The sequence below is a fragment of the Entelurus aequoreus genome, linkage group LG14 (assembly GCF_033978785.1).
Source record: "Entelurus aequoreus isolate RoL-2023_Sb linkage group LG14, RoL_Eaeq_v1.1, whole genome shotgun sequence".
Taxonomy (NCBI): Eukaryota; Metazoa; Chordata; class Actinopteri; order Syngnathiformes; family Syngnathidae; genus Entelurus; species Entelurus aequoreus.
Window position 1 is genome coordinate 44,391,605 of NC_084744.1, and position 27,229 is coordinate 44,418,833.

The 27,229-nt window shown below is 41.2% G+C and overlaps 1 protein-coding gene across 4 annotated transcripts in view; it reads right to left on the reverse strand.

Annotated features, from left to right (window-relative positions):
* Positions 1 to 27,229, reverse strand: part of LOC133664931 (plakophilin-4-like) — a 246,263-nt gene that overhangs the window by 109,798 nt on the left and 109,236 nt on the right. For all 4 annotated transcript variants that reach the window (XM_062069971.1, XM_062069969.1, XM_062069972.1 and 1 more), the window contains exons 3-4: positions 26,756 to 26,868; positions 696 to 730 (exon numbers count right to left, since the gene is read on the reverse strand). In XM_062069971.1, coding sequence (XP_061925955.1) covers positions 696 to 730; positions 26,756 to 26,868 — 148 coding nt within the window. The remainder of the gene's footprint in view (positions 1 to 695; positions 731 to 26,755; positions 26,869 to 27,229) is intronic.

The window sequence follows — 27,229 nt, forward strand, 5'->3', positions numbered from 1 at the left end:
GCGCTTTGAGTACCTTGAAGGTAGAAAAGCGCTATACAAGTATAACCCATTTATTTATTTATTTATTTTAAATAGTGATTGTACTGACACTTCTACTTGCTGCTCTCTGTTCAACAACCCACTGTTCCAGTTTGTCCTCCAACTGTAGCCACCTCACTTTGTTCCCTCGGAAACTCTGTTTAGTCTTCTTTACTTGGCGCAGGTCATCATGTTGCTTCCTTCACTTCCGCACCATTGATTCGTTAATGTTAAATTCTCTCGCTGCTGCTCTATTCCCGTGTTCTACTGCGTGACTGATCGCCTTGAGTTTAAACTCTGCGTTGTAAGCGTGTCTCTTAATAGGAGCCATTTTTGGGTCTTTACATAAAGTTTAGGTCTCGCAATTACGGTAAGCAGCACGCTTCTTCTACTACGGGGGAAAATGAAGTCGGCGGCTGCTTACCCTAGTTGCTCAATATTGGTCCATATATAAGGCTCACCGGATTATAAGGCGCACTGTCAGCTTTTGAGGAAATTGGAGGTTTTTAGGTGCGCCTTATAGTGCGTAAAATACGGTACTTACTTTAAAAAACTAGAATAGCAAAAAATATAAAATTAAGATTAGTCAATGACTAAAATTATGGAAGTTTCTCGGAGTAAATAATAATTTGCAGAGGACAATAACATGACGGTTGAAATATTTTTTTAGAACCTACCTGCAGTTCTCCAAGGCAGGGACTTGTCAGATGAGCTGCAAGGAAGAGAACACAGGAAATGAAAAGGTGGACACAGGCGGTGACAGTAAATAGTGACTCTGTTTTTTACCAAGTGCATTTTCCATTAGCTTTTCAGGACAAGGTCACGCAACGTTGACAACTCTCGGCTACTTTTATTCAGACACACACAAAAAAAAGGTGCTTTTGGTGAGAGCTGCAGTTGTTTTAAAGATGATCTTCCAGCGCTGACAACTACAATAATATAATAACAGGGAAGGGCGAGGGGATGGATTGGACCCTGACACAAAAGGAGCCAGCTCTTGCAGTACATCAACAAAAATGGTTACAAGTAGAAATGTCTGATAATATCATGCTTTAAAATGTTATATCGGAAATTGTCGGTATCAAAAAGTAAAATTTATGACTTTTTAAAACGCCGCTGTGTACATGGACGTAGGGAGAAGTATAGAGCGCCACTAAACCTTAAAGGCACTGCCTTGGCGTGCCGGCACAATCACATAATATCTCCGGCTTTTCACACACACAAGTGAATGCAAGCCATACTTGGTCAACAGACATACAGGTCACACTGAGGGTGACCGTATAAACAACTTTAACACTGTTACAAATATGCGCCACACTGTGAACCAACACCAAACAAGAATGACAAACACATTTCGGGAGAACATCCACACTGTAACAAAACATAAACACATCAGAACAAATACGCAGAACCCCTTGCAGCACTAACTCTTCCGGGACGCTACAATATACACCCCCCGCTACCCCTAACCCGGCCCCCCCAACCCCGCCCACCTCAACCTCCGCATGCTCTCTCAGGGAGAGCATGTCTCAAATTCCAAGCTGCTGTTTTGAGGCATGTTAAAAAAAATAATGCACTTTGTGACTTCAATAATAAATATGGCAGTGCCATATTGGCATTTTTTTCCATAACTTGAGTTGATTTATTTTGGAAAATGTTGTTACATTGTTTAATGCATCCAGCGGGGAATCACAACAAAATTAGGCATAATAATGTGTTAATTCCACCACTGTATATATCAGTATCGGTTGAAATCGGAATCGGTATTTAAAAGTTGGACAATATCGGATATCGGCAAAAAAGCCATTATGGGACATCTCTAGTTACAAGGAGTCATGAGGTTCTGACATGCAAGTCCGCCTTCTGATACACAAAAAAATTCTCAAGCAGGTCTAACACCGTTTTTATTAACCAGCGGAATAATGTGGATATAAAACGGCAAAAAAAAAATGGTATGAATAAAGCAAAAAGGTACAATGTACAGAGAAAAAGCTGAAATGTTTACAGTAATAATTTGAAATAACGGTGCTACAAGTAACGGCAATGGATACTTTAAATTACATTTTAAAAAAATTCTGTTTTTGCAGTGTACTGTACGTCTTGCATCCTTGCACTGCAAAAACTGAAATCTAAGTAAGATTAAATATCTCAAATAAGGGTGATATTTGCTTATTTTCTGTCTGATAAGATAATTCTTCTCACTAAGCAGATTTTATGTTAGAGTGTTTTACTTGTTTTAAGGGTTTTGGTCCTAAATGATCTCAGTAAGATATTACAGCTTGATGATAAGATTTGATGAGCTATATTGAGTAAAACATGCTTGAAACTAGAATATCAACGGTTGCAAAGCTGTGTCATTAACACTCACAAGTATAAAACTACTTTTTTAAAGTAACAATTTCTTACTTCAAGCATGAAAAAAAAAATCATGATGCCGAGCGCATATCATTATGTCAAGATAATGGCACTAGCATTTACCTAATTTAAGAAAAATGTTCAACATATTGAGCAAAAAAGGTCTCTTTTTTTTCTACCAAGAAAAGTGCACTTGTTATTAGTGAGAATATACTTATTTTAAAGGTATTTTTGGGTTCATTGAGGTTAGTTAATTTTACTTGTTTTGGAAAGTCTTGACAAGCTGAATTTTATTGTTCTATTGGCAGATAATTTTGCTTAGTTCAAATAAAATACCCCTCATTTTTGTATATTTTTTTCTAGTTTTTGAACACTGACTTTTTGCAGTGTATAGTAGTTAACGTCCCAATGATTGTCACACACACACTAGGTGTGGTGAAATGTGTCCTCTGCATTTGACCCATCCCCTTGATCACCGCCTGGGAGGTGAGGGGAGCAGTGAGCAGCAGCAGTGGCCGCACCCGGGAATAATTTTTGTTGATTCAACCCCCAATTCCAACCCTTGATGCTGAGTGCCAAGCAGGAAGGTAAATGGGTCCCGTTTTATAGTCTTTGGTATGACTTGGCCGGGGTTTGAACTCACGACCTACCGATCTCAGGGCGGACACTCTAACCACAATGTGGTCCCAATACCAATATTTTGGTACTGGTACCAAAGTTTATTTTGGTACTTTTCGATACTTTCTAAATAAAGGGAACCACAAAAAATGACATTATTGGCTTTATTTTAACAAAAAATCTTAGGGTACATTAAACATATGTTTCTTATTGCAAGTTTGTCCTTAAATAAAAAAGTGAACATACAAGACAACTTGTCTTTTAGGAGTAAGTAAACAAACAAAGACTACTAATTAGTCTGCTGACATATGCAGTAACATATTGTGTCATTTATCTACCTATTATTTTGTCAACATTATTAAGGACAAGTGGCATAAAATGAATTATTAATCTACTTGTTCATTTACTTTTAATATCTGCTTACTTTCTCTTTTAACATGTTCTATCTACACTTCTATTAAAATGGAATAATCACTTATTCTTCCGGTACTTCTTAGATGCGATATAGTACCGAATATGATTCATTAGTATCACGGTACTATACTAACACCGGTATACCGTACAACAATGTCTTTTGTGTTCTTTGATGTTTGATGTTTCCCAGAAACACCACATAGTATGTCTGCTAATGGGTGCCATTGTCCTGTCCTTGTACACACACCATAATAATACTCGTATGTTTAATGCACCAACAATCCATCAAGTGGTGCGGCTTCATAGCTTACCGAAGTTGTACTAAAAACATTTTGACAGATTTTTGAGCGCCGTGTGTAATGTTCTATATTCTCAATGGAACATTTAGAGTTTTGGTGTTGTTTACTGCCATCATATTGCTGTCTACACGTATCTCTTATGTATGACTGCCATCTACAGGTCACACTTATCATCACACCATGTACCAAATAAAATTGCTTCGAGGTCGGTAAGCACAACCAGAATTATGCCGTACATTAGGCACACCGGGTTATAAGGCGCACTGTCGATTTTTGAGAAAATGAAAGGATTTTAAGTATGCCTTATAGTCCGAAAAATACGGTACTTGTTTTCAGAATAAAATACTTATTTCTATCTTAAAATTTTTGCTAATTTCTAAGAAATGCCAAATTTGATTTAGGATGTCTTATCAAGTAAAACTATCTGTCCATGCAGCTAATTTATTTCAATAGTTTTTAGTGGGGTTTTTTTTACACTTTACACTACTTTATATTAGAAATAGCAACAGCAGAGGATGAATGTCCCATAACAAGAAGATAGAGAAAAAGAAGAAGCTTATCGACTACGTGGTCGGCACGAACTACAAAGGCGGACTTATGCAGATCCCAAATAGACATCAACAGGTAACAGAAGGTAAGAAAAGTTGGTTTTGCAAAATATTGCGAAACAAAACGCCAGATAATATGTCCTACTTTATGCACACACCATAATAATACTCCTATGTTGAAGCACAGTACAATCCATCAAGCGATGCGGCTTCATAGCTTACCAAAGTCGTACTAAAACATTTTGATAGATTTTTGAGCGCCGTGTGTAATGTTCTATATTTTCAATGGAACATATAAAATGTCGGTGTTGTTTACTTGAGTCATATTGCAGTCTACATGTATCTCTTATGTGTGACTGCTATCATATTGCAGTCTACACATATCTCTTATGTGTGTCTGCCACCTACTGGTCACACTTATCATTTCACCATGTACCAAATATATATATGTATATATATAGCTCGGTTGGTAGAGCAGCCGTGCCAGCAACTTGAGGGTTCCAGGTTCGATCCCCGCTTCCGCCATCCTAGTCACTGCCGTTGTGTCCTTGGGCAAGACACCTTACCCACCTGCTCCCAGTGCCTCCCACACTGGTTTAAATGTAACTTAGATATTGGGTTTCACTATGTAAAGCGCTTTGAGTCACTAGAGAAAAAGCGCTATATAAATATAATTCACTTCACTTCACCAAATAAAATAGCTTCGAGGTCGGTAAGCAGAACTAAAATGATTCCGTATAGTAGGCGCACTGAGTTATAAGGCGCACAGTCGAGTTTTAAGAAAAAGAAAGGATTTTAAGTGCGCCTTATAGTCCGAAAAATACGGTACTGTACCTTTCTATGGATTTTGCCTCTTGTCCACATGCAAACACATACTTTTGTTCCAAAAAAAAACAAAACACTTTATGACAGAGTAAAGAGTATCAAAAACTCTTGTCTTCATTGTGTCTGTGTGGAATGGTAAAATGAAGAGATATAGCATGTCCCCAGCTGATGATGTCACATTTGTGCGCCGTGATCTCCACCCTTGACAATTAAAAATAATACAAAACCCATTCTGGCTGGCTTGAAGCCTGCTACACCTGTATGTTTAGGTGCAAACCTTCTGCTCTGCACTGACAAAAAGAGGCATGGATATGGGCTCATAAGGCCGCTGCAGCTGCTACACTCTCCAATGTTGCTGCAGCACTCCTGCGGCCATTTTGGACAAGATGGTTTTGGACAGTTTGGACCTGCGGCTGGTGGGACGACTTTGAAGACTTGTTGGTTCATGTCATAAAAAGTGCAACATTAGCTCACGTTTTCAAGCCGTATTTAAAAACAGAACATGCTGTTATTTATTTACGAGGGCTCCAAGTAAGTGTGTGCTGATTTAAGATAATGTACACTTCACTGTACCTGCCATATATCACTATATTGATCAACAGAAGCTTTATAATGCTACCAAGTCAGCTGGTGGCAGATTTTCAGGCTTCTGGTTGGGCGAAATGTGCATGACAGCCGTCATGTGTTTTCGTGTGGATGCAGACAGTTTTGAAACCACACTCATGTGGATGCAGTCATGGAGATCATTTTAAAACTGGAGATGGGTTTTTAAAAGTATCCCTCTACGTGGGGAGATGACCTAAAATAGTCCAGCATGAGACCTCCACCGTAGCATGTTTCCTACAGGTAAGGTGGTATACAACACATTACGATGCACGCCTATTCATTATTGATAGTGTACATGTCATGATCCGTGGCTGAGGTCATGGCTTTTCCAGTAGGTCTTCCGATGATGCTGTGTCCAGTTCTTCCGGTGGGTCTTACGACGATGCCGCATCCAGCTCTTCCAGTGAGTTTTCCGACAATGCTGTGTCCAGCTCTTCCAGTGGATCTTCCACTGAGTCTTCCAACGACGCTGCGTCCAGCTCTTCCAGTAGGTCTTCCGATGCCGCCGCGTCTAGCTCTTCCAGTGAGTCTTCCAGTGGGACTTCTAGTGAGTCTTCCGACGGCGCGTCCAGCTCTTCCAGTGGATATTTCGACGGTGCTGCGTCCAGCTCTTCTAGTACACGGCGACCAGCTCCTGCTCCAGCCCAGTAGCCTGCTTGCCTGCCGTGGAAGCGTCCGTCATGTGCTATTAGCTTGCTTCCTCGTCGGCCATGAATGTGGCCAGGTTATGCATGCCCTCCACGCCATCAGCAGCCATGCTGGGCGTGGACAAAAACGGCTGCTGAGGACTTGGTCCTGCTCACACTTGACCTGGCAACATGCCACCAACTCCACCCTCCCGTGACTTTGGACTTATTTTGTTTTTCTGGGATGTCTGGAATCCGTCCATCTAGGGTGGGGGTACTGTCATTTCTGTTCTTATACTCCCGTTGTTGCCATGGACACAAATTTTTGCACCCGCCTCTGGTTAGTGGTCAGGACGCTCACCTGCTCCTGATCACTATTTAGATCTTCCTTTTTCTCCACTCAGTCTGGCAGTCTTGTTCCTTTTGTGCAATGTTTGTGTTATCTCGGACTTTCCTAGCACAGGCTGGTTGAATTGAGTTTGCATTTGCAGAATAAATCCTCATCTTACCTGCACACTGCTTCCTGACGTCCTTCTGCATTTTGCGGAAAGGACCACCGCAAAACTATGCGACCCGAACATAACAGTACAAAAAGAACACTAGTTACATGTTTGTAACAAGTGTATTTGTGGGCGGAATTACACGCATAACAATCTCTCACAATATTATTGGTAAAAATCATTTCCAGTATCCAAAATGCAATTTTTGGTATTTCTTATTTGAAGTAACACTCCTTAACAAATACTTTTGTGTAGTCCTGCTAACATAGCAGGCAGTTGTAGTAATAACAAAAACAATTTTGTGAGACAATTACAATACAATCCAGCAGCTAATCAACTGATTATTTTCAAGTGTCCTCAACCAGAGCCACAAAATACATTTAAAAAAAAAAAGAGTACACAAGAAACACAAGTGTCATTGTAGGGCGCCATGACAACAGAACAAGCCACTTTATCATTGTAAAAAAATCACTTTCTGACCAAAATGAAAGCACTCACTTGAAAGTCTGGGGAAAAAAAGTTTGCCATTACCACGGAGTGTGCAACTACTCTAAGGCTCTATAATGAGCTTTAACCAGCATGACTCTCTGGATGTTAATGGCCACATGTAGGCAATTAAAAACAGTTAGTTGGACGAGTTGTGCTCCACTGAGCCATGGCGAATGGAAGGCAGACTGAGATACCTTGATGACAATGAAGCATACATGCTGGATGCCAAATGGCTGGCAGCGAGGGGGCAAGTCATTCATTAGTCGAGGTGGCAATAAGCTCCATTGCAGACCCAAAAGAAAGGATTGTGTCAGGGTGTAGTCACACTCGGCCATTGGAGTTATGGCTCCTCCCTCTCCGGAACCCCTGCTGGCCTGAATTTACACTAAACATTGGTGCTGAAGCCGGTTTGCTTGTCCCATCACTTCTACTCTTATTATTATTCAGTATTTTTAGATGCACTACAAAAAGTAAGTATTGCATACTACATATAATTGCAAATTGACCTAAATTGATTGACCTTGGTTCTCATCCCAGTCTAATTACCTCATATTTGAGTTATCAAGGATGGGATTATCTAAATTATGCAATTGGTAACCAGTTCACTTTTCAATGTTTACACATTCTGCACAGGTGTTCATGCCGAGATGTAGTAAATTTGGAAAGTATACATAGCGCTTCACTTTTTCCACATTTTATTATGTTACAGCCTTATTTCAAAATGGAATAATTCATTTCTGTCCTCAAAATTATACATACAATACCCCATAATGGCAATGTGAGAAGTTTTACATTTTTTTAGCAAATCTATTGTCAGGTTCAAACACTGATGACATCTATTAAACAAGACATAAAACAAAAACAAAAATCACATGTTCATAAGTATTCACAGCCTTTGCTCAATACTTTGTTGATGCACTTTTGGCAGCAATTACAGCCTCAAGTCTTTTTAAATACAATGCCACAAGTTTGGTACACCTATCTTTGGGCAGTGTCGCCCATTCCTCTTTGCAGCATCATTTAAGCTCCATCAGGTTGGATGGGAATCCTTGGTTTTCATCAAGGATGTCTCTGTACATTGCTGCATTCATCTTTCCCTCTATCTTGACTAGTCTCCCAGTTCCCGGCGCTAAATAAACATCCCCACAGCATGATGCTGCCAGAACCATGCTTCATTGTAGGGATGGTATTGGCCCGGTGATGGGTTTCCTAAAAACATGATGCCTGAAGATCTTGGCCAGATGAAGCCATCAGGATCACATCATCTGCAAAAAGCAGAGACTTAATCCTGCAGCCACCAAACCAGATACCCTCAACGCCCTGACCGCGCCTAGAAATTCTGTCCATAAAAGTTATGAACAGAATCGGTGACAAAGAGCAGTCTTGGCGGAGTCCAACTCTCACTGGAAACAGGTCAGACTTACTGCCGGCAATGCGGATCTCACATCATATGTAAATGATGTAATAATCAACATGCTGACAGACAATGACTCTACAGCAACAAACACATTGAGATACACTTTTTACCAAATAGGTCATTCAGGAGAGGGGCTAATGCATACTTGCCAACCCTCCCGCCGAAATGATATACTCATCATGAACGGAGAAGTTAAACAGGACAATACTGCCATCTAATGGATAGCCACTGGAACACTGAAATTCAAGTATTTTTTTTTTTTCCATGTAAATAAAATAAATATATATATATATATATATATATATATATATATATATATATATATATATATATATATATATATATATATATATATATATATATATATATAGCTAGAATTCACTGAAAGTCAAGTATTTCATACATACATACATATATATATATACACATATATATATATGAAATATATATGAAATACTCGAGTTGGTGAATTCTAGCTGTAAATAACCACGCCCCCCGCCCCCGCCCCCGACCAAGCCCCCCCCCACCTCCCGATATTGGAGGTCTCAAGGTTGGCAAGTATGGGCTAATGTATTCATATCCATCCAACTTTGGTTGAGGCATTGATGGCCACACAGTGCATGCTTGTATATACCAATAGCAAGTCCAGTCTAGAGGTCTTGTACGATGTAACGTCTCCTATATAACCTCAGAGTGTGACCTAATCTCTGCTGTCTTCCTGCTGGGCTATTGAGCTTCGCAGCGGGATCACAAATGTTAAAGCTAATCGCAGTTCACACACAAATGCCCGTCGACAGCCATTTCATTTGTCTGAGCCTTGGCTTTTAAAATGGTGTGTAAATCAGGTTGCAAATTTCCTTTTTGCGAGTACCCATGGGGGTGCTGTGAGTGACTGCACCCCCACTCCCCTCTGCTAGAAACGGTTGCTGAATTTCGCTAGAATACAAGATGCAGCATGTTGGGGTATTTGACAAACAACAAAGTTACGTGTTACTTTAAATGTTTGTTTACACCAGGGGTGTCAAACTCATTTTAGATCGGGGGCCACATGGAGAAAAATCTACTCCCAAGTGGGCCGGACTGGTAAAATCACGGCACGATAAATTAAAAATAAAGACAACTTCAGATTGTTTTCTTTGTTCAAAAATAGATCAAGCGCATTATGAAATTGTACAAATCATAATGTTAGGGTCTTTTACACTTACATGCTGCGGTTAATAGTATTCTATCTTTATTTGACGTTATTTATACTTACTGAATAAATTATGGGATAATGTTCATCAGTCAACTCATTGGTATTAATTCATCAAATTAAAGTATGTTATTTATGTAGTTTGATCATTTTCCTCGACTGATGTACTAACATCATGTGGTTTATTTTGTACATATGTAGCATCATCTACAAAGATACAAATAATTGCTATTGCGACATCCAGTGGACACATTTAGAACAGCTGTTTCTTTCATTAAACAATTTCAGGTTAATTTTTATACTGAGCAAACTCATCCCGCGGGCCGGATAAAACCTGTTTGCGGGCCTTATCCGGCCCTCGGGCCATACGTTTGACATCCCTGGTTTACACAATCTAAAACTGCAGTTCAATGTAGCCCATACACAAGTATGTCACAAGCAAAACACAGCACTATTGTTGTGCAACCTTCCTTTAGCACTATAGCGCACCATTAGTCGCATCACTTCGCCTGATATTATCACACGGCATCTGAGGGAACGACGCTGCTAAGTACCTAAAACCACTCATGCTGGTTCTATTTACACAGTTCTCACCCAAGTATGGATTCTGATGCAAAACTTCTTAATAATATTGCGTGCTGTAGTGTTGATGGGCTTCATTACAAAGCTCATCATCTTAGACGGACAGCTTCGATGTGTAAGAATTTAAATCAAAGTAGCGAATACAGCAGACCTGGCCAAATTAAGGCTTTTAAATATGGCCCGCCGGACATTCCTAAATATTTTTTTTTAGATCTTTATGATGGAAAGTGTAGCTGCCATTATGATGTTTTCAAATGACTGTAAGTCTTGAACTATACAAAGTATTTCATTGGTTGGAATCTGCGCTTTTGCATGATATAATAGTTACTATGGTAATCTAATTAGTTACTATGGTAATCTAAGTCACAGCAGCTCAGACGAGGAACCAAGCACTGTGGGTGAAGAGCGTTTCCACAGAGTGATTCCAGATGCGGAAGTAGATTTTTACAACAAAGGTCTAAAGCTTAGTGATGTATCAGATATATCAGATCGTAGGTGTTTGTTTTTTTACCCTTCTAGTTCATATTTTGCTGTGTTTGTTGCTTTTCGCTGGATTGTAAAATATGTGGATGGAGAGGGTGTGTGACATTCATATGTTGTCAATATTCAGTGTTTTATCATTCATAGTTAATATAGTAAATCCCACATTCTTTATTTTCATGTATATTCTGGGTGTCTCATTCAGTAAAAAAAATTAAAATTTCATTCCGTTTTTTAAGGTGGTCTGTCATAATGTTTTTAGCATTCAATCAGACATTATTGTGAGGTTTTGTATTAGTGTTCCTAAAAAATAGATATACTGGCCCCCAGACACATTGTTTTCTCTAAATTTCTCAAAATAATTGCCTAGGCCTGGAATAGACCCACAAAAAGATGTGTTATGTTTAAAGCATGTTTCAAATGAGGCTGAAAAAAAGCAATTGGTTTGAAAATGAGTCACAGTTATGTCGTACATCCAAACACTGGCTATAATTCAAAGTTCATATTTAAACACATTTCATTTCAGAATTTAAGCTGCACAAATGCTTACATAAAAAAAATGCTTTACTGTAGTGAACTGAAATGGATAGTCACTTGATGATACACCAGATGTGATGCAGGAGAGCTGCTGGAGCACATGTTGAATACAACTCTCTTCTTCACTTTACCACGGTATTCAAGTTAAATAATGGCACCGTAAAATTTTATGATATGGCAATGTAGTCAATTTTATTTTTAATTTTTTGTGTCTTTAAGCTTTGGTACAACCTAAATTACCCCATTTGGCACACATATTGTAAACAATACTTTAAAAGAGTGTTCAATATGAAAATCATAAGCATTTTATAGCATCACTGCTAATACAGACTGCTTATTCCCAGAGCCCAAATAAAGTCTGCGGGCTACAGAGCGTTTTCTATTGGGGCTCCAGTACTCTGGAATGCCCTCCCGGTAACAGTTAGAGTTGAGTCCCATCTTAAAACTCATTTGTATACACTAGCCTTTAAATAGACCCCCCTTTTAGACCAGTTGATCTGCCGTCTCTTTTCTGCTCTGACCGCCTCTCCTGCGTGGAGAGGTTATTAGGTGACCACAGATGAGGCGCTAGCTGTTCAAAGTCGGGACTCTGCGCTGCTGACTTGTCTCCACTCAAGATGATCTGCTGGTCCCACTATGGACTGGACTCTTACACTATTATGTTAGATCCACTATGGACTGGACTCTCACTATTATGTTAGATACACTATGGACTGGACTCTCACTATTATGTTGGATCCACTATGGACTGGACTCTCACAATATTATGCTAGATCCACTATGGACTGGACTCTCACAATATTATGCTAGATTCACTATGGACTGGACTCTCACTATTATGTTAGATCCACTATGGACTGGACTCTCACACTATAATGTTAGATCCACTATGGACTGGACTCTCACTATTATGTAAGATCCACTATGGACTGGACTCTCACACTATTATGCTGGATCCACTATGGACTGGACTCTTACAATATTATGTTAGATCCACTATGGACTGGACTCTCACTATTATGTTAGATCCACTATGGACTGGACCCTCACACTATTATGTTAGATCCACTATGAACTGGACTCTCACTATTATCTTAGATCCACTATGGACTGGACTCTCACACTATTATGCTAGATCCACTATGGACTGGACTCTCACACTATTATGCTAGATCCACTATGGACTGGACTCCTACAATATTATGCTAGATCCACTCGACGTCCATTGCAACGGTCGCCCGGGGGGGTCCCCATATCTGCTGTCCTCTCCAAGGTTTCTCATTGTCATCCCATTGGTCGAGTTTTTTCTTGCCTTGATGTGGGATCTGAGCCGAGGATGTCGTTGTGGCTTGTGCAGCCCTTTGAGACACTTGTGATTTAGGGCTATATAAGTACATTTTGATTGATTGATTGATTGATTGATTGATTGATTGATTGATTGATAGTAACAGACACGTTCATAACAATATGTACATCTGACTTTCAGCAACAATGTGTGTCCTACTTCCGGATACAACACGCTTGCGTGTGTTCTAATCATGGCAGACTTGGTAACAAACAATAGAGTCGACTATTTTTGGACAAATGAGTATTCACTTTTGAAGTTGAATGAACGGAGGATCAACTACTGCTTCTAGAAGCGAGCACGAAGAAGAGGGTGAAACGCTGGAACAGACGGAAGCCGATAGAGCAGTGGTTCATAACCTGGGTTCGATTGAACCCTAGAGGTTCGGGGAGTCGGACTCAGGGGTTCGGTGGAGCCTCTGCCGCGGAGGTCAAGACACACCCGACTCATCTCGTAAATAAAAACTTCTCCCTATCGGCGTACGAGGATACCCCCAAACAATGTTCCCTCTAATTGTCCATGTGATTTGCAGGTGTGTAATTTGTTGAGAGTTCATGCACTGTGTTGGTTTTGTTCTTTGAACAAGGTGATGTTCATGCACGGTTCATTTTGTGCACCAGTAAAAAAAAAAGTGAACTTTGTCTTGAATTAAAAATAACAAAAAACATTAAATATTTCACTAAAGAAGGGTTCGGTGAATGCACATATGAAACTGGTGGGGTTCGGTACCTCCAACAAGGTTAAGGACCACTGCGATAGAGTGAGGTGAAATCGACTCGAAGCTGCAAATGTGGTATTTGGAGACAAGCTATTTGGACATAATTGGAGTGCTTACCCCAAATAAACCAGAAAAAAAACGTCCCCGGCCACCTGGACCAAAGATGGAGTGAGTCACACTTAATATTGATCATGATACATGCAGCACGTCATGTGTGTATCATGACAGACAGCATACAATGTGTACAAACAAAACATGAAATGTGGGCTACTACTTTACAGATACTGTAACTTGATTGTTCATGTTTTTCAGTCAGTGCAGATTGGAGTCGTATCGCAGTGTTTCACGACGCGGGCTCGAACCCGCTTTTCCCTGGCAGCTGGGTCTGCCAGCACCTCTGCTGGCAGCGCGCCGAGACACGACCCTGCTCGCGCTGGCCGCGTCACGCCCACATTCCGGCAAGGCTGTGAGCGATCAGCAATCTGCACACCTGGGACTGATGAGGGCGAGCGGTATAAATAAATGATAAATGGGTTATACTTGTATAGCGCTTTTCTACCTTCAAGGTACTCAAAGCGCTTTGACAGTATTTCCACATTCACCCATTCACACACACATTCACATGCTGATGGCGGGAGCTGCCATGCAAGGCGCTAACCAGCAGCCATCAGGAGCAAGGGTGAAGTGTCTTGCCCAAGGACACAACGGACGTGACTAGGATGGTAGAAGGTGGGGATTGAACCCCAGTAACCAGCAACCCTCCGATTGCTGGCACGGCCACTCTACCAACTTCGCCACGCCGTCCCTATAAGGACCAGTGCACCTAAGGATCCTCGCGGGAACTTAATTATCTTTTGTGTACCGTATGCTCTCTTTTTCTCTCTGCGTTTTCTCTCCGTGTCTGATGTCCGTGTTGTCCTCCCACAGTGCTTTCCCGAGTTTCACCCGTTGTGATCCCCTGTCGTTCCCCTCTGGATTCTGACTGCCTCCCTCGATCCTCGACCCCTGCTCGGACACGGACTACACTGCCACTCTCCTACCCTTGACTGCTTGCCTGCTCACGGACTGCCTTCCTGCTTTGTCCCTCCTCTCGCTCTACACAACACTTGGTAACACACACTACAGCTAACCACACACATAGCCTCACACACACACTCTTGGGTTTTGTCACACACACCATTCTGTAGTTATTAGTTAGTATTGTTTTATTATTATATATACATTGTCTATATATATATATATAATGTGTAAGGTGTCCTGGGCATGACGTTAAAGTGCATCCGGCAGTGGAGGCTCTTCTTTGGGGGTCTTGGGGCACTAGGAGGTTAACCCCTTAACTACTGTTACCCCAGGTGGCCCTTGGCAAAGGCCTAGTACCAGACTGCCCCCTAGCCAGGGATACGGCGAAGACCCGCTGCCTTGTGGGTAAGTCTAGGAAGACAAAGGCTAGGGGAGCACACCCTGAAAGAAAAGCAACGTGGTTGGCGGCACACGACAGGCGGTCCTCCAAAAAACTGGAGCTCCGGCAGCCTCCTGCAACTGTGGAAGAGTGCCGGTCGTCCTGGGTTCCCCTTGCCACCGGATCCCACCCTCTCACAGTGAAGAAGTGCTGCTGGGACATGCGCACCCCCAGTAGCACTTTAAACAAGCTCCTCTGCGCAGGTATTCATCTCTGCCTCGGTGACACCAGCTACCGGAAATGAAACAAAGTCTGGTGGCGATGGGGTGTCTGATAACGGGAGCAGGTATGAATGCACCGGAAGCTTCTAGTCAGAACCCTGCACACCAGCGGTACAGGGCTATCTATGGTCACTAGTAGCTGAAATTGAGTGGCAGCTGCTCTCGGCAGACCCCTGTACGCCTGAGCAGCCCTATTTAGGATTGTACTGCTCACCCCAACTGGGGAAAGGCCTAGAAAAGGTGGCCCAAACATTGCCCACTCAAAACCATCCTGGACAGGCTACCGCACCTGTCGGGAATTCCACTCCGCGGTCGAAATAAAGCAAAGAAAATAATCCCTCTTAAACTGGCATCATGGAACATAAGGACACTCCTGGACACTAGCGTTACCACTGATAGACCCCAGCGCAGAACTGCACTCATTGCAGCAGAACTTAACCGCTACAATGTTGATATTGCTGCACTTAGTGAAACCAGACTCCTGGATGAAGGATCCCTGAAGGAAGAAGGGCAAGGTTACACTTTCTTCTGGAAAGGATACCCTCCAGGAGGGGAGCATCAGCATGGTGTGGGATTTGCAATAAAAAACAGCCTCCTACCAAAACTCCCAGAAGCACCGGTTGGCATAAGTGAAAGGCTCATGTCACTCAGGATCCCTCTGGCTAAGAAAAGATATGCCACCCTTCTTAGTGCCTATGCACCGACGCTACCATCAAAGGAAAATGTTAAAGACAGCTTCTACCGGGCATTGGATGAGGCCCTCCGTCGCACACCTAAGGAGGACAAGATCTTTTTGTTGGGCGATTTCAATGCCAGAGTGGGGAAGGACAACAAGGTGAGGAGTGGTGTTATTGGCAGGCATGGTATTGGACAAGCCAATGCTAACGGCCTACGGCTGCTAAGCCTCTGTGCTGAGCATGACTTGACCATCACAAACACCATCTTCCAACTAAAAAATAAGCACAAAACATCCTGGATGCACCCACACTCCAAACATTGGCACCTGATTGATTACACCATTGTGAGACGCTCAGACATAAAAGACGTATCACTAACTCGTGCAATGAGAGGAGCTGAGTGTTGGACCGACCACCGGCTCATCATAACCAGGCTCCGGCTGCAAGTACGCCCTGCTATCCGTCTTCAAAAGTCAGGGAAGAAGAGGCTTGACTGTACCCGGCTAGCAGATCCTATGGCTCGGGACAATCTCCGTCTCTCTCTGGCCAAAAACCTGGAAGACATCGAGCATATTCTGGAGAGTGATGATTCCATTGACGACAAATGGACCTCTATCAGCTCCAGGCTCTATGAGGCAGCATCCCAATCCATTGGCTATAAGCGCAGAAAGCATCAGGACTGGTTTGATGACAACACAGCCACAATAACCACCATGCTCAAATACATGCACACAGCACACAATGCTGTACTCAACAACCCCACTTCAGCTGTGCTCCAACAGCAATAGCAAACATCCAGAAGGGAGGTGCAGTCAAAATTGCGTGCCCTGAAGAATGAGTGGTGGATATCAAAGGCAGCTGAAATACAATCTCATGCCAACAAAAATGATATGCACAACTTTTACGATGCAATGAAAACCATCTATGGCCCAAGAAACTGCGCTGTCTCCCCGCTAAAGTCTAACTATGGTACAACCCTCATAAAAGACCAGAAGCTCATCACCAAAAGATGGGCAGAACATTTTGAAACTCTGCTAAATCAGCCCGCCCCAACAGACCCCTCAGTTCTGGAGGAACTACCTGACTACCCAACCATCCATGACCTTGACCTTCCACCAACCTTTGGAGAGGTTAAGAGTGCAATAAGGTCTCTGAAAGACAACAAGACCCCTGGTCCTGACAGCATCCCTGCAGAGATCTTCAAGCAAGGAGGCTACCTTTCCATCCGTGCCCTTTTCCTTGTCATCAGCAAAGTGTGGAAGCATGAAACTGTCCCTCAGCAATGGAGAGATGCCAATATTATCACCATCTACAAAGGAAAGGGGGACAAGTCCCTCTGTGGCAACAGTCGTGGCATTTCACTTCTGGCTGTTGCTGGTAAAGTCTTGGCTAAAGTCATGCTACACAGGCTGGTGAACAACATCACGGAAGACCTGTTGCCAGAGTCACAATGTGGTTTCAGGAAGAACAGGAGCACTGTGGACATGGTGTTCACAACACGGCAGCTTCAGGAGAAGTGTAGGGAGCAGCACCAGCTTTTATTGATCTGTCGAAGGCTTTTGACACCGTCAACAGGGAGCTTCTCTGGAATATCCTCCTGAAGTTCGGCTGCCCACAGAAGTTTGTCAACATCCTAAGGCAATTCCATGAAGGGATGATGTCACGTGTGACTATTGGCGGCCAGGAATCAGAACCCTTTAACGTGTGCACCAGTGTACGCCAGGGATGTGTTCTTGCTCCAGTCTTGTTTAATATCTTCCTCCTGTGTGTGACACTGCTGCTTCATGAGAGGATCAAGAAGGGCAGTGGCGTTACCATCGACTTCCGACTTGACGGGAACCTGTTTCATCCGGAGGCTCCAAGCAGTCACAAAAGTCACACCAGTGCAAGTCATCGAACTCCAATACGCAGATAACTGCGCAGTTGTGGCCCACACACCGGAAGCGCTGCAAGCTACCCTCTCAGCCGCTGCAAGTGCTTATGGCAGACTGGGCCTCGCTGTCAACGTGGCAAAAACCGAGGTAATATGCCAGTGGGCATCCACTCCTCCACCTCATCCACCAACCTTCACCATCGACAATAAACCACTAGCAGTAGTGGACTCTTTCAAATACCTTGGCAGCTTTCTCTCTGACGATTGCAGTATCGACAGGGAGGTTCAAAACCGTATCAAGCAGGCGTCAGCATCTTTTGGCAGACTCAGGGGAAGGGTCTTCCAGAACAAAGACCTTAAGCTACATACCAAGGTAGCGGTCTATTTAGCTGTGGTCATGACGACCCTCCTCTACAGCTGTGAAGCGTGGACCCTGTACAGCCGCCACCTCAGGATGCTGGAGGCCTTCCACATCAGGTGCTTACAATGCATCCTGGGGATATCCTGGAAGGACAGAGTCCCCCACACTGAAATACTCTGCAAGACCAACTGCACCAGTGTGGAGGCTACAGTCACCCATCACCAACTTTGCTGGCTAGGCCACGTTATCAGGATGCCAGAAGAACGCTTACCACGCAAGGTGCTTTATGGTCAGCTTCATCTTGGTCACCGCTTGGCAGGAGGCCCAAAAAAGCGTTATAAAGATCAAATGAAGACTATCATGAAGAAATGCGGCCTGAACCCAACCCAGCTGGAGGACACAGTCCAACGTTCCACCTGGCGGCAGCTCCTCCAATAAGGAGTTCATAAGCTTGAGGAGGACCAAAGTGGTCAACGAGCCAGGAAGCGTCAAAGAAGGCATGAAGCCATTGCCACACCTGCACCCCCAGTCAGTGCCTTCACCTGCTCTGTTTGCGGCAGATCATGTGGATCACGGATTGGACTATTCAGCCACATGAGGACTCACAAAACATAGAGATGGATTGTCGTCATCGGATACGATGGACAACCTGAAGAAGAAGAATATATATAATAAATCATAGAACTTTACTGCCCCCTGGTGTCTGTGCCGTCAACTCCCTCCAGTAACATAACACAGTGTTGTGCATTACAAACTCAAAACACATTCCGTGCTGATGTAGAAGTTAGCTTATCTCTTGCCGTAGTTAGCTTTTACGGCTAACACTGAAGCACAACGATGTGTTACTACGCAATAAAGAGAGTTCCTCAGTGTTCGCTCTTACAATAACAATGTTGCTGCAGTTTGGTTATTATACAGGTTACGGAAGGTGAATTAAGTATTGTCAACGGTTTTTTGAATGCATTTTTAAAGTGGTTTAGCGGTATAATTGATTGCTCCCATTAAGTGCATTGCTAGCTACCTAGAACAAACTTATTTTTTACATGTTAGAATGCAAAAAAAACTAAAAGCTTTTGTCTTCTTGTCTCTCGTAATGAACGATAAGCGAAATTCCAAAAAAAAGTGCAGTTACCCTTTAAGTGTGTAGAAAGTGTTTGTTAAGAGTGTGAGAAACATTAAAAACAGCGTGGAAATGGTTTATAAAGCCTTGGAATAAAAAAGGGTATAGGTACCCTGTCTTCTGCCTAAGTGCAGCTAGGGTAGGTTCCAGCCCCACCGCCTCTTCTTTATCGTAATTCTTTCTTGGGAAGGGATCAGGGACCTAACCCCTACAGTAGTCATCCTCAACAAGGGGTTCTGAGAATGTTACCTTAGCTTTAGGAATGTTAAGATGTGACTTAAAACGTTACTTGCACATGTCATGTGCACTCACTAATAAAAAAAAATTATTATCTGGAAAAAATGGAGGTTCCTTTGTATTCCAGAAAACATGAAAACACCACTCCTGGGAAATATCCGGCTATCGCCAATAGTCAACAAGATTTATCGTAAACATTACTTGAGGCTTTACAACATCATCTGTGCAAGTGAATTACGCAAGGATGATCAAACGCCAATCAATAAATGATAATGTTTATGTAGTAAGTGATAACGTAAATCTACTGAAAGCAATAAAAAAAAAGTAAATTGTTGTTAATTTACTCTGCCTTTCAGTGCTAAATGTAACACCAGAGGAAGTCTGAGGTCGTCGGTTTGTTAGTACATGGACCAAGTCTGAATAAGGACTAATTTCTACCACATGTAGAGCAACGTATTTGTGGAAAGTGGAGAAAACATACAAATATGTGTGTGGAGTATCACACAGATGTGTTTTGGAGTACTGAAGGGTGCTTCAACAGCTGTGCCTGAATGAATAGAAGGCGAGTGGAAACAGACACTCTCATGCTGGAGTACTCCAGTCTACTGGTACTTTTTGTAGAGTGCCGCAAAAATTCCAGCCTGTTGTCACAAAAGTCAGACGAGATCATATATAAGGCCATTACAGCCCCTGCAAATATACCAATATAGATCCCAGTTGCACCATTAGTCCTTTTAAAAGTGACTGCAGCCCAGAGCTAGAATGAAAAGTAGTCATTGATAAACAACATGCACATCACAAAGATACGAACGATGGAAGACCGGGCTTTCTGTTCCGCCGCTCCCAGTCTGTGGAACGCTCTCCCTGACCACCTGAGGGCACCACAGACTGTGGATGCTTTTAAAAAGGGCTTAAAAACCCTTCTTTTTAATAAAGCCTTTTTTTAGATGTATGCGTGCTAATTCTAGCTATTCGGCTGTTCTAGTTTTTATTTTTATTATCTTTTTATTTTTTTAATACACTGTAGCACTTTGAGGTTGTTTGCTCAATGTAAAGTGCTTTTTTCAAATAAAATCTATTATTATTATTATTATTATTATTATTATTATTATCAAATATCCTTTGCTACTAACATTAAAGCTCCACCTGTGTATATTTAGTATGGGTCGAGGGACAAGCGGTACAAAACGGACAGTGTGTTGACTGCTTTCTGACAGACATGCTTTAAGACTACCGTATTTTCCGGACCATAGGGCACACCGGATTATAAGGCGCATTAAAGGGGTCATATTATTGTTATTTTTTTCTAAATGTAAAAGACTTCCTTGTGGTCTACATAACATGTAATGGTGGTTCTTTGGTCAAAATGTTGCATAGATGATGTTTTACAGATCATCTTCAAGCCGCTTTCTGACAGTCTCTTTGTTAGAATAATTATGTATATATTATCACACAACTCTTATGCTTAAGGGCTGTTGCTATAGTTATTATCAATTGTGCTGAAATGTTATTTTTCTTTGTCTGTGCAAAGCTGGTAATCCAAAAGATTGCAAGCCAGTCTCGTATCAGTGTTTCCAGAATCGGCCTGCTGACTGCCAAGGCTGAACATCGAGTGCCGTGACGCAGACAGAGCAGAGACAAGGCGATATCACGACTGTCAGCACATTTGCATTTTTGTATAATCATATATTGTGTCTAACAGGAGCTGTCGAGATTACCCCCTTCCCTCAGCGAAAGCTTCAGTGATGTAACCAGGGACCTCCCAAATAAATAGAGGAAGCACGTGGGCTGGACTTTTAGAGCGTAGTTTGGATCCGTAACTAGAGTACAGCCCAAAAAACATGCCTCCTCAATTGAGCCAAATTTAACTCTGTCTCTGCATGTTTCCTTGCTTCTCGTCTCTTTAATAGATGTCATCAGTGTTTGAACCTGACACGCTTCCGGATACGCCGTTTTGTGGGCGGTCTTATTTACGTGGCTCACCTTCGACAGCGTCTTCTCCCCGTCATCTTTGTTGTAGCGGTGTAGCGTGCAAGGACGAGAGTGGAAGAAGTGTCAAAAGATGGAGCTAACTGTTTTAATGACATTCAGACTTTACTTCAATCAATAACGGAGCAGCATCTCCTCATCCGGAAATAACAACACCGGGACACGTGTAAAACCGTCCGACCGGAACTCTAATAACTAAAGGGTGAATAATGTAAACTCACTACACCGGTATGTTTTAGCGCTTTCATGGCAAGTTTACTGACAGATATAAGTAAGAACTTTACACTACTTTATATTAGAAATGGCAACAGCGGAGGATGAATGTCCCATAACAAGAAGATAGAGACAAAGAAGAAGCTTATCGATTATGGCGTCGCCACGGACTACAAAGGCGGACTCGCGTAATTTTTCAGGACTTATGCAGATCCCAAATACAGATCAGCAGGTACCAGAAGGTAAGAAAAGTTGCTTTTGCATAATATTGCGAAACAAAACGCCAGATTATATGTCTTACCTTATACACACACCAGAATAATACGTGTATGTTTAATGCGCCGACAATCCTTCAAGCGGTGCGGCTTCATAGCTTAACAAAAAGTCGTGCTAAAACATTTTGATAGATTTTTGTGTGTAATGTTCTATTTTTCAATGGAACATATAAAATGTTGGCGTTGTTTACTTGAGACCCATCATAGTGCAGTCTACACGTATCTCTTATGTTTGACTGCCATCTACTGGTCACACTTATCATTACACTATGTACCAAATAAAATAGCTTCGAGGTGGATGAGCTCAACCAAACGTATTCCTTACATTAGGCGCACCGGGTCATAAGGCGCACTGTCACGTTTTGAGGGAAAAAAAGGATTTTAAGTGCGCCTTATAGTCCGGAAAATACAGTATTTGACACTCATTTGACAAATATATTTAAGTGTATTGCAGATTGATCTGCACTGAAAGACAAAAACATGCAGCAATGAATGTTTACTCGATCTAACGTACAATGGTCACAATGCTTTTATACAGCGAAAGGCTTGCACTGCAACAAAGCTTTCAACACATTTTTAGGCTTGAATAAAACAGTAAATCAAGGTTTTTAAATAATGTGGCAAAGTAAAGATCCTCTAAGAAAATTTAATACAGTTTACTTCCATAAAAACTGATTCCTGGAGCATATTTTGTGGCGTTTTCTATTCACCTTAGACTCTGTCTACTCTCTCACTATAGGGACTACAAAGCAATTACTTAATAATTGAAGTTAGCTGAGCAGGCTTAAAAATATGTTTTCCTTTATTTTCTCAAGCTGTTGCCTCTCCCCTGGATGAATAATTTGGTGAATGCATGCTGGACATTCAAACCAACCTTTTTTTCAAGCTCCAGAAATTCCCGGTTTTCACTGAATTTCCACTTTTAAATACCACTGTTTAAACCCTTTTTCGTTTTGACTATTTATCCTAAGTTTTCCAACCAATTTCAAGCACCAAAACATTCCACCTATGCAGGACAATTGAGCAAATTTTTTTTTAATAACCGAAGAATTACTGGTTTTTCCACTTTTTCATTCCACTTATTCTCTATTAAACATAATTTTTTTAGTAATCTTTATTTCAATAACAATGTGATTTAAAATGTTAGATGCAAAACAAACATTTATTTTTAAACCCTATGGATCTGTACAAAAACTCAACCGATCTGCTCGGCAGCCCTAAATTATGAAGAAATCGATATTTTTTGGTACTTTATTTATTTATCAAATACATATAAGTTCACAATACTCCCAATTGCATAGTCTACTTTTTGTTAACCTGCAGATATCATTGAAGGGCCTTGCTTAAAAAATACAAAACATTAATTAAACATTCAAATAAAATTGTAAACATTTTGAAAATTTAACGAAATGCGTGGACCGATCCTGTCTTTTGGTTCCGATCAACTAGTAACACACCTATTTTTGAAACTTGACGCATGCAAAGTGTTAACATGCTAATGCTATAATGCTAACATTACCATACTAGATATCTTAGGCTATTTTTGCAGGTATACACGTCAGAGTCATACATTGTAAATTCCAAGTTTACATGCCGCCAATGAATTTTGCCCCGTCACATCAGACCTAATACATTTGCCGAACGGGTCACGGTGGATCAATGAAATATTTCACATTAAATCAAATGGACTCACACAATCATTCAGTCGCCCATTTAGTATGTTATGCACTCACCCTCATCAAGACACAACAAAATGCAAACTAAGCAGCCCCAAGGCCGAAAGCAATTCACTCGGGCACCAAAGAGGCAACAAAATGCTAGAAATAAGAGTAAAACCATAAATACAGTAGTACAAATTGGTACAATACAGATTTTGGTGAGTCTCCATTGTCAAAAACTCTTCAGTTGCACTACCAAAGTTTACTAATTAGGCTTAAAAATGTTGACAGCTGAGTAGTAACCACACTGTAGCGTTGTGAAGAGGAGTTTCCACAACAAACTCAAAAATGCCACGGTAAACAAACGACGCCCCACAACAATGTATGTCCACACACAACAATTGCTCACCGATCAACACCGGCTCTGTGTTTTCCCTACAAACCCAGTTTTTGTATAACATTAAACATCAACGTCTTTCACCCTGGAGCTGGGCTAAATAAACAATAGTTTGGACTCAAGGATCCTAAAGACAGCCAACACAAAGTATGAAGGAATTATAACCAGGCATGTCGCTACTGATCATCACTATATTAATGTTGATCTTAAAGAGGACCTGTGATGATATCGATCTACATTTAAAATAATCCCTTGTGGTTAAAATAATACGTGTTGGATATGCTTTGGTGTACATTTACAAAAATGTATATATATATATATATATATATATATATATATATATATATATATATATATATATATATATATATATACATATATATATATATATATATATATATATATGTATATATATATATATATATATATATGTATATATATGTATATATATATATATATATATATATATATATATATATATATATATATATATATATATATATATATATATATATATATATATATATATATATATATACATACACTATATTGCCAAAAGTATTTGACCACCTGCCTTTACTCACATTCCTTTCACTGGAACTAAGGGGCTAAGCTCAACTCCTGAAAAACCAACCCCACACCATAATTCCTCCTCCACCAAATTTCACACTCGGCACAATGCAGTCCGAAATGTAGCGTTCTCCTGGCAACCTCCAAACCCAGACTGGTCCATCAGATTGCCAGATGGAAAAGCGTGATTCATCAGTCCAAAGAAGGCGTCTCCACTGCTCTAGAGTCCAGTGGCGACGTGCTTTACACCACTGCATCCCACGCTTTGCATTGGACTTGGTGATGTATGGCTTAGATGCAGCTGCTCGGCCATGGAAACCCATTCCATGAAGCTCTCTGCGTACTGTACGTGGGCTAATTGGAAGGTCACATGAAGTTTGGAGCTCTGTAGCAACTGACTGTGCAGAAAGTCTTTGCACTATGCGCTTCAGCATCCGCTGACCCCTCTCTGTCAGTTTACGTGGCCTACCACTTAGTGGCTGACTTGCTGTTGTTCCCAAACTCTTCACTTTTCTTATAATAAAGTTGACTTTGGAATATTTAGGAGCGAGGACAATTCACGACTGGATTTGTTGCACAGCTGGCATCCTATGACAGTCCCACGCTGGAAATCACTGATAGCGGTCCATTCTTTCACAAATGTTTGTAGAAACAGTCGCCATGCCTAAGTGCTTGATTTTATACACCGGGCCAAGTGATTAGGACACCTGATTCTCATCATTTGGATGGGTGGCCAAATACATTTGGTAATATAGTGTATATAATTTATATTTACATATTTATGAAAGAGAGGTTTTTGTTAACAAGTTAAAGGTGTTTAATGATAATACAAGCATGTTTAACATATCCTTTCTTTCATGAAGACAAGAATATAAGTTGGTGTATTACTTGATTGTGATGACTTGCATTGATTGGAATCAGACAGTAGTGATGATAACGTCCACATTTTCAAATGGAGGAGAAGAAAAGTCCTCCTTTCTATGCAATACCACATGAAATTGCTTGCTTTTTGCCATCTTATTTGTCCAGCATCCATACTCCTTTTTATACACTTTACAACTTGGCGGCAAAGTCCGTAGCTTGCTAGCTTGTGCCAGCCAGCTTTCTGAGACTCTTATTTTGTTAGCGCAGGCAGGATGTAGCAGCGCTTTTATTGTGAAGACAGGAACTGTGCAGTCGGTCTTTAGAGTTTTGACGGCAGATACAGCGCGAGAGTCTGTTGAAATAAAAAAGTTTTTTTTCGCCTTCCTGTCGGTCGTTTTTCCTTAATAATGACCTGGCAGAAGCCAGCGTCATCTCACAAGACCCTCGGGTGCCGTGAATGTCAATCAAGTGACGAAAGTGACATCTTGTCGACGATTGATGATCGATCATTTTTAGGTCTATTTTATTAATGCCTTCGCCATCCACCGCTAGCTCACCATCCACGTAATGGGCACCCTTGTATTAACAGTTATCTTCCCTTGAGTCAACCTTTTTGGCTGAGACACCCATGAAAGCAAAATATTTTAAAATGTATTTCCGTGAGAGCCATATAATATTTTTTAACACTGAATACCACTAAATGCGTGCATTTTTAAGCAAGACCAATATTTTTACAGTATAATAAGTCTCTTTTTCCTTTTAATAACAATGTTAAGTTAAGTTAAAGTACCAATGATTGTCACACACACACTAGGTGTGGTGAAATTTGTCCTCTGCATTTGACCCATCCCCTTGTTTACCCGCTGGGAGGTGAGAGGAGCAGTGAGCAGCAGCGGTGGCCGCGCCCGGGAATCATTTTTGGTTATTCTGAAAGTAACCAATAATAAATAAAATACTTCTTACCATTAATGCGACTTCTTGAACAGGTGTGGTAAAAAACGGACAGATGGATTAAAATGCATGAGAATATTTTTATATTTTTAACGTTATTTTTAACACTGTGATTACCAGCGGAATTATTCCTTACTTATCGTGTTAGGCAATGTCAGCTAAGATTTATCCGAGAGCCAGATGCAGCCACATATTCTGTTCAATCAGTTGTGAACTAAGCGTGCTGCTCCATCAGTACGCCATAAGGTTCCGTAATGCTGTGAAGGATAAAGTTGCCATGGGGCCAATTGTTGCTTCTTGTGTGCAAGAGCATTTCATTACCTGCTGCTTCCGGCACCCGGCGACTCTGCCCCGAGTCTGCATCTTTCCAACTGATTGGCCACAATCTGCCTCTCCACCTCCAGCTCCCGAGTTAGCCGCTCAAACTGGAGCTCCTGCACAAAAGAGTAAGCGTACTATAAAAGAAGTGACGGTCAGACAAACATGACGATTTATTGACAGATTGACTAAATAGGAGTTTAACACTGTCATAATATGTTCGACAGTGGGGCAGATAACGAGCGAATTCCACAAAAAATGATATGCAAACATAATCATGGCAACTATTACATATATATTCACTGTACAAACATACATATACATATACTGTACATATACATTCACTGTAAAAACATACATATATATACATACTGTACATATACATTCACTGTGCAAACATACATATACAAATACTGTACATATACATTCACTGTACAAACATACATATACACATACTGTACATATACAAGCACATAC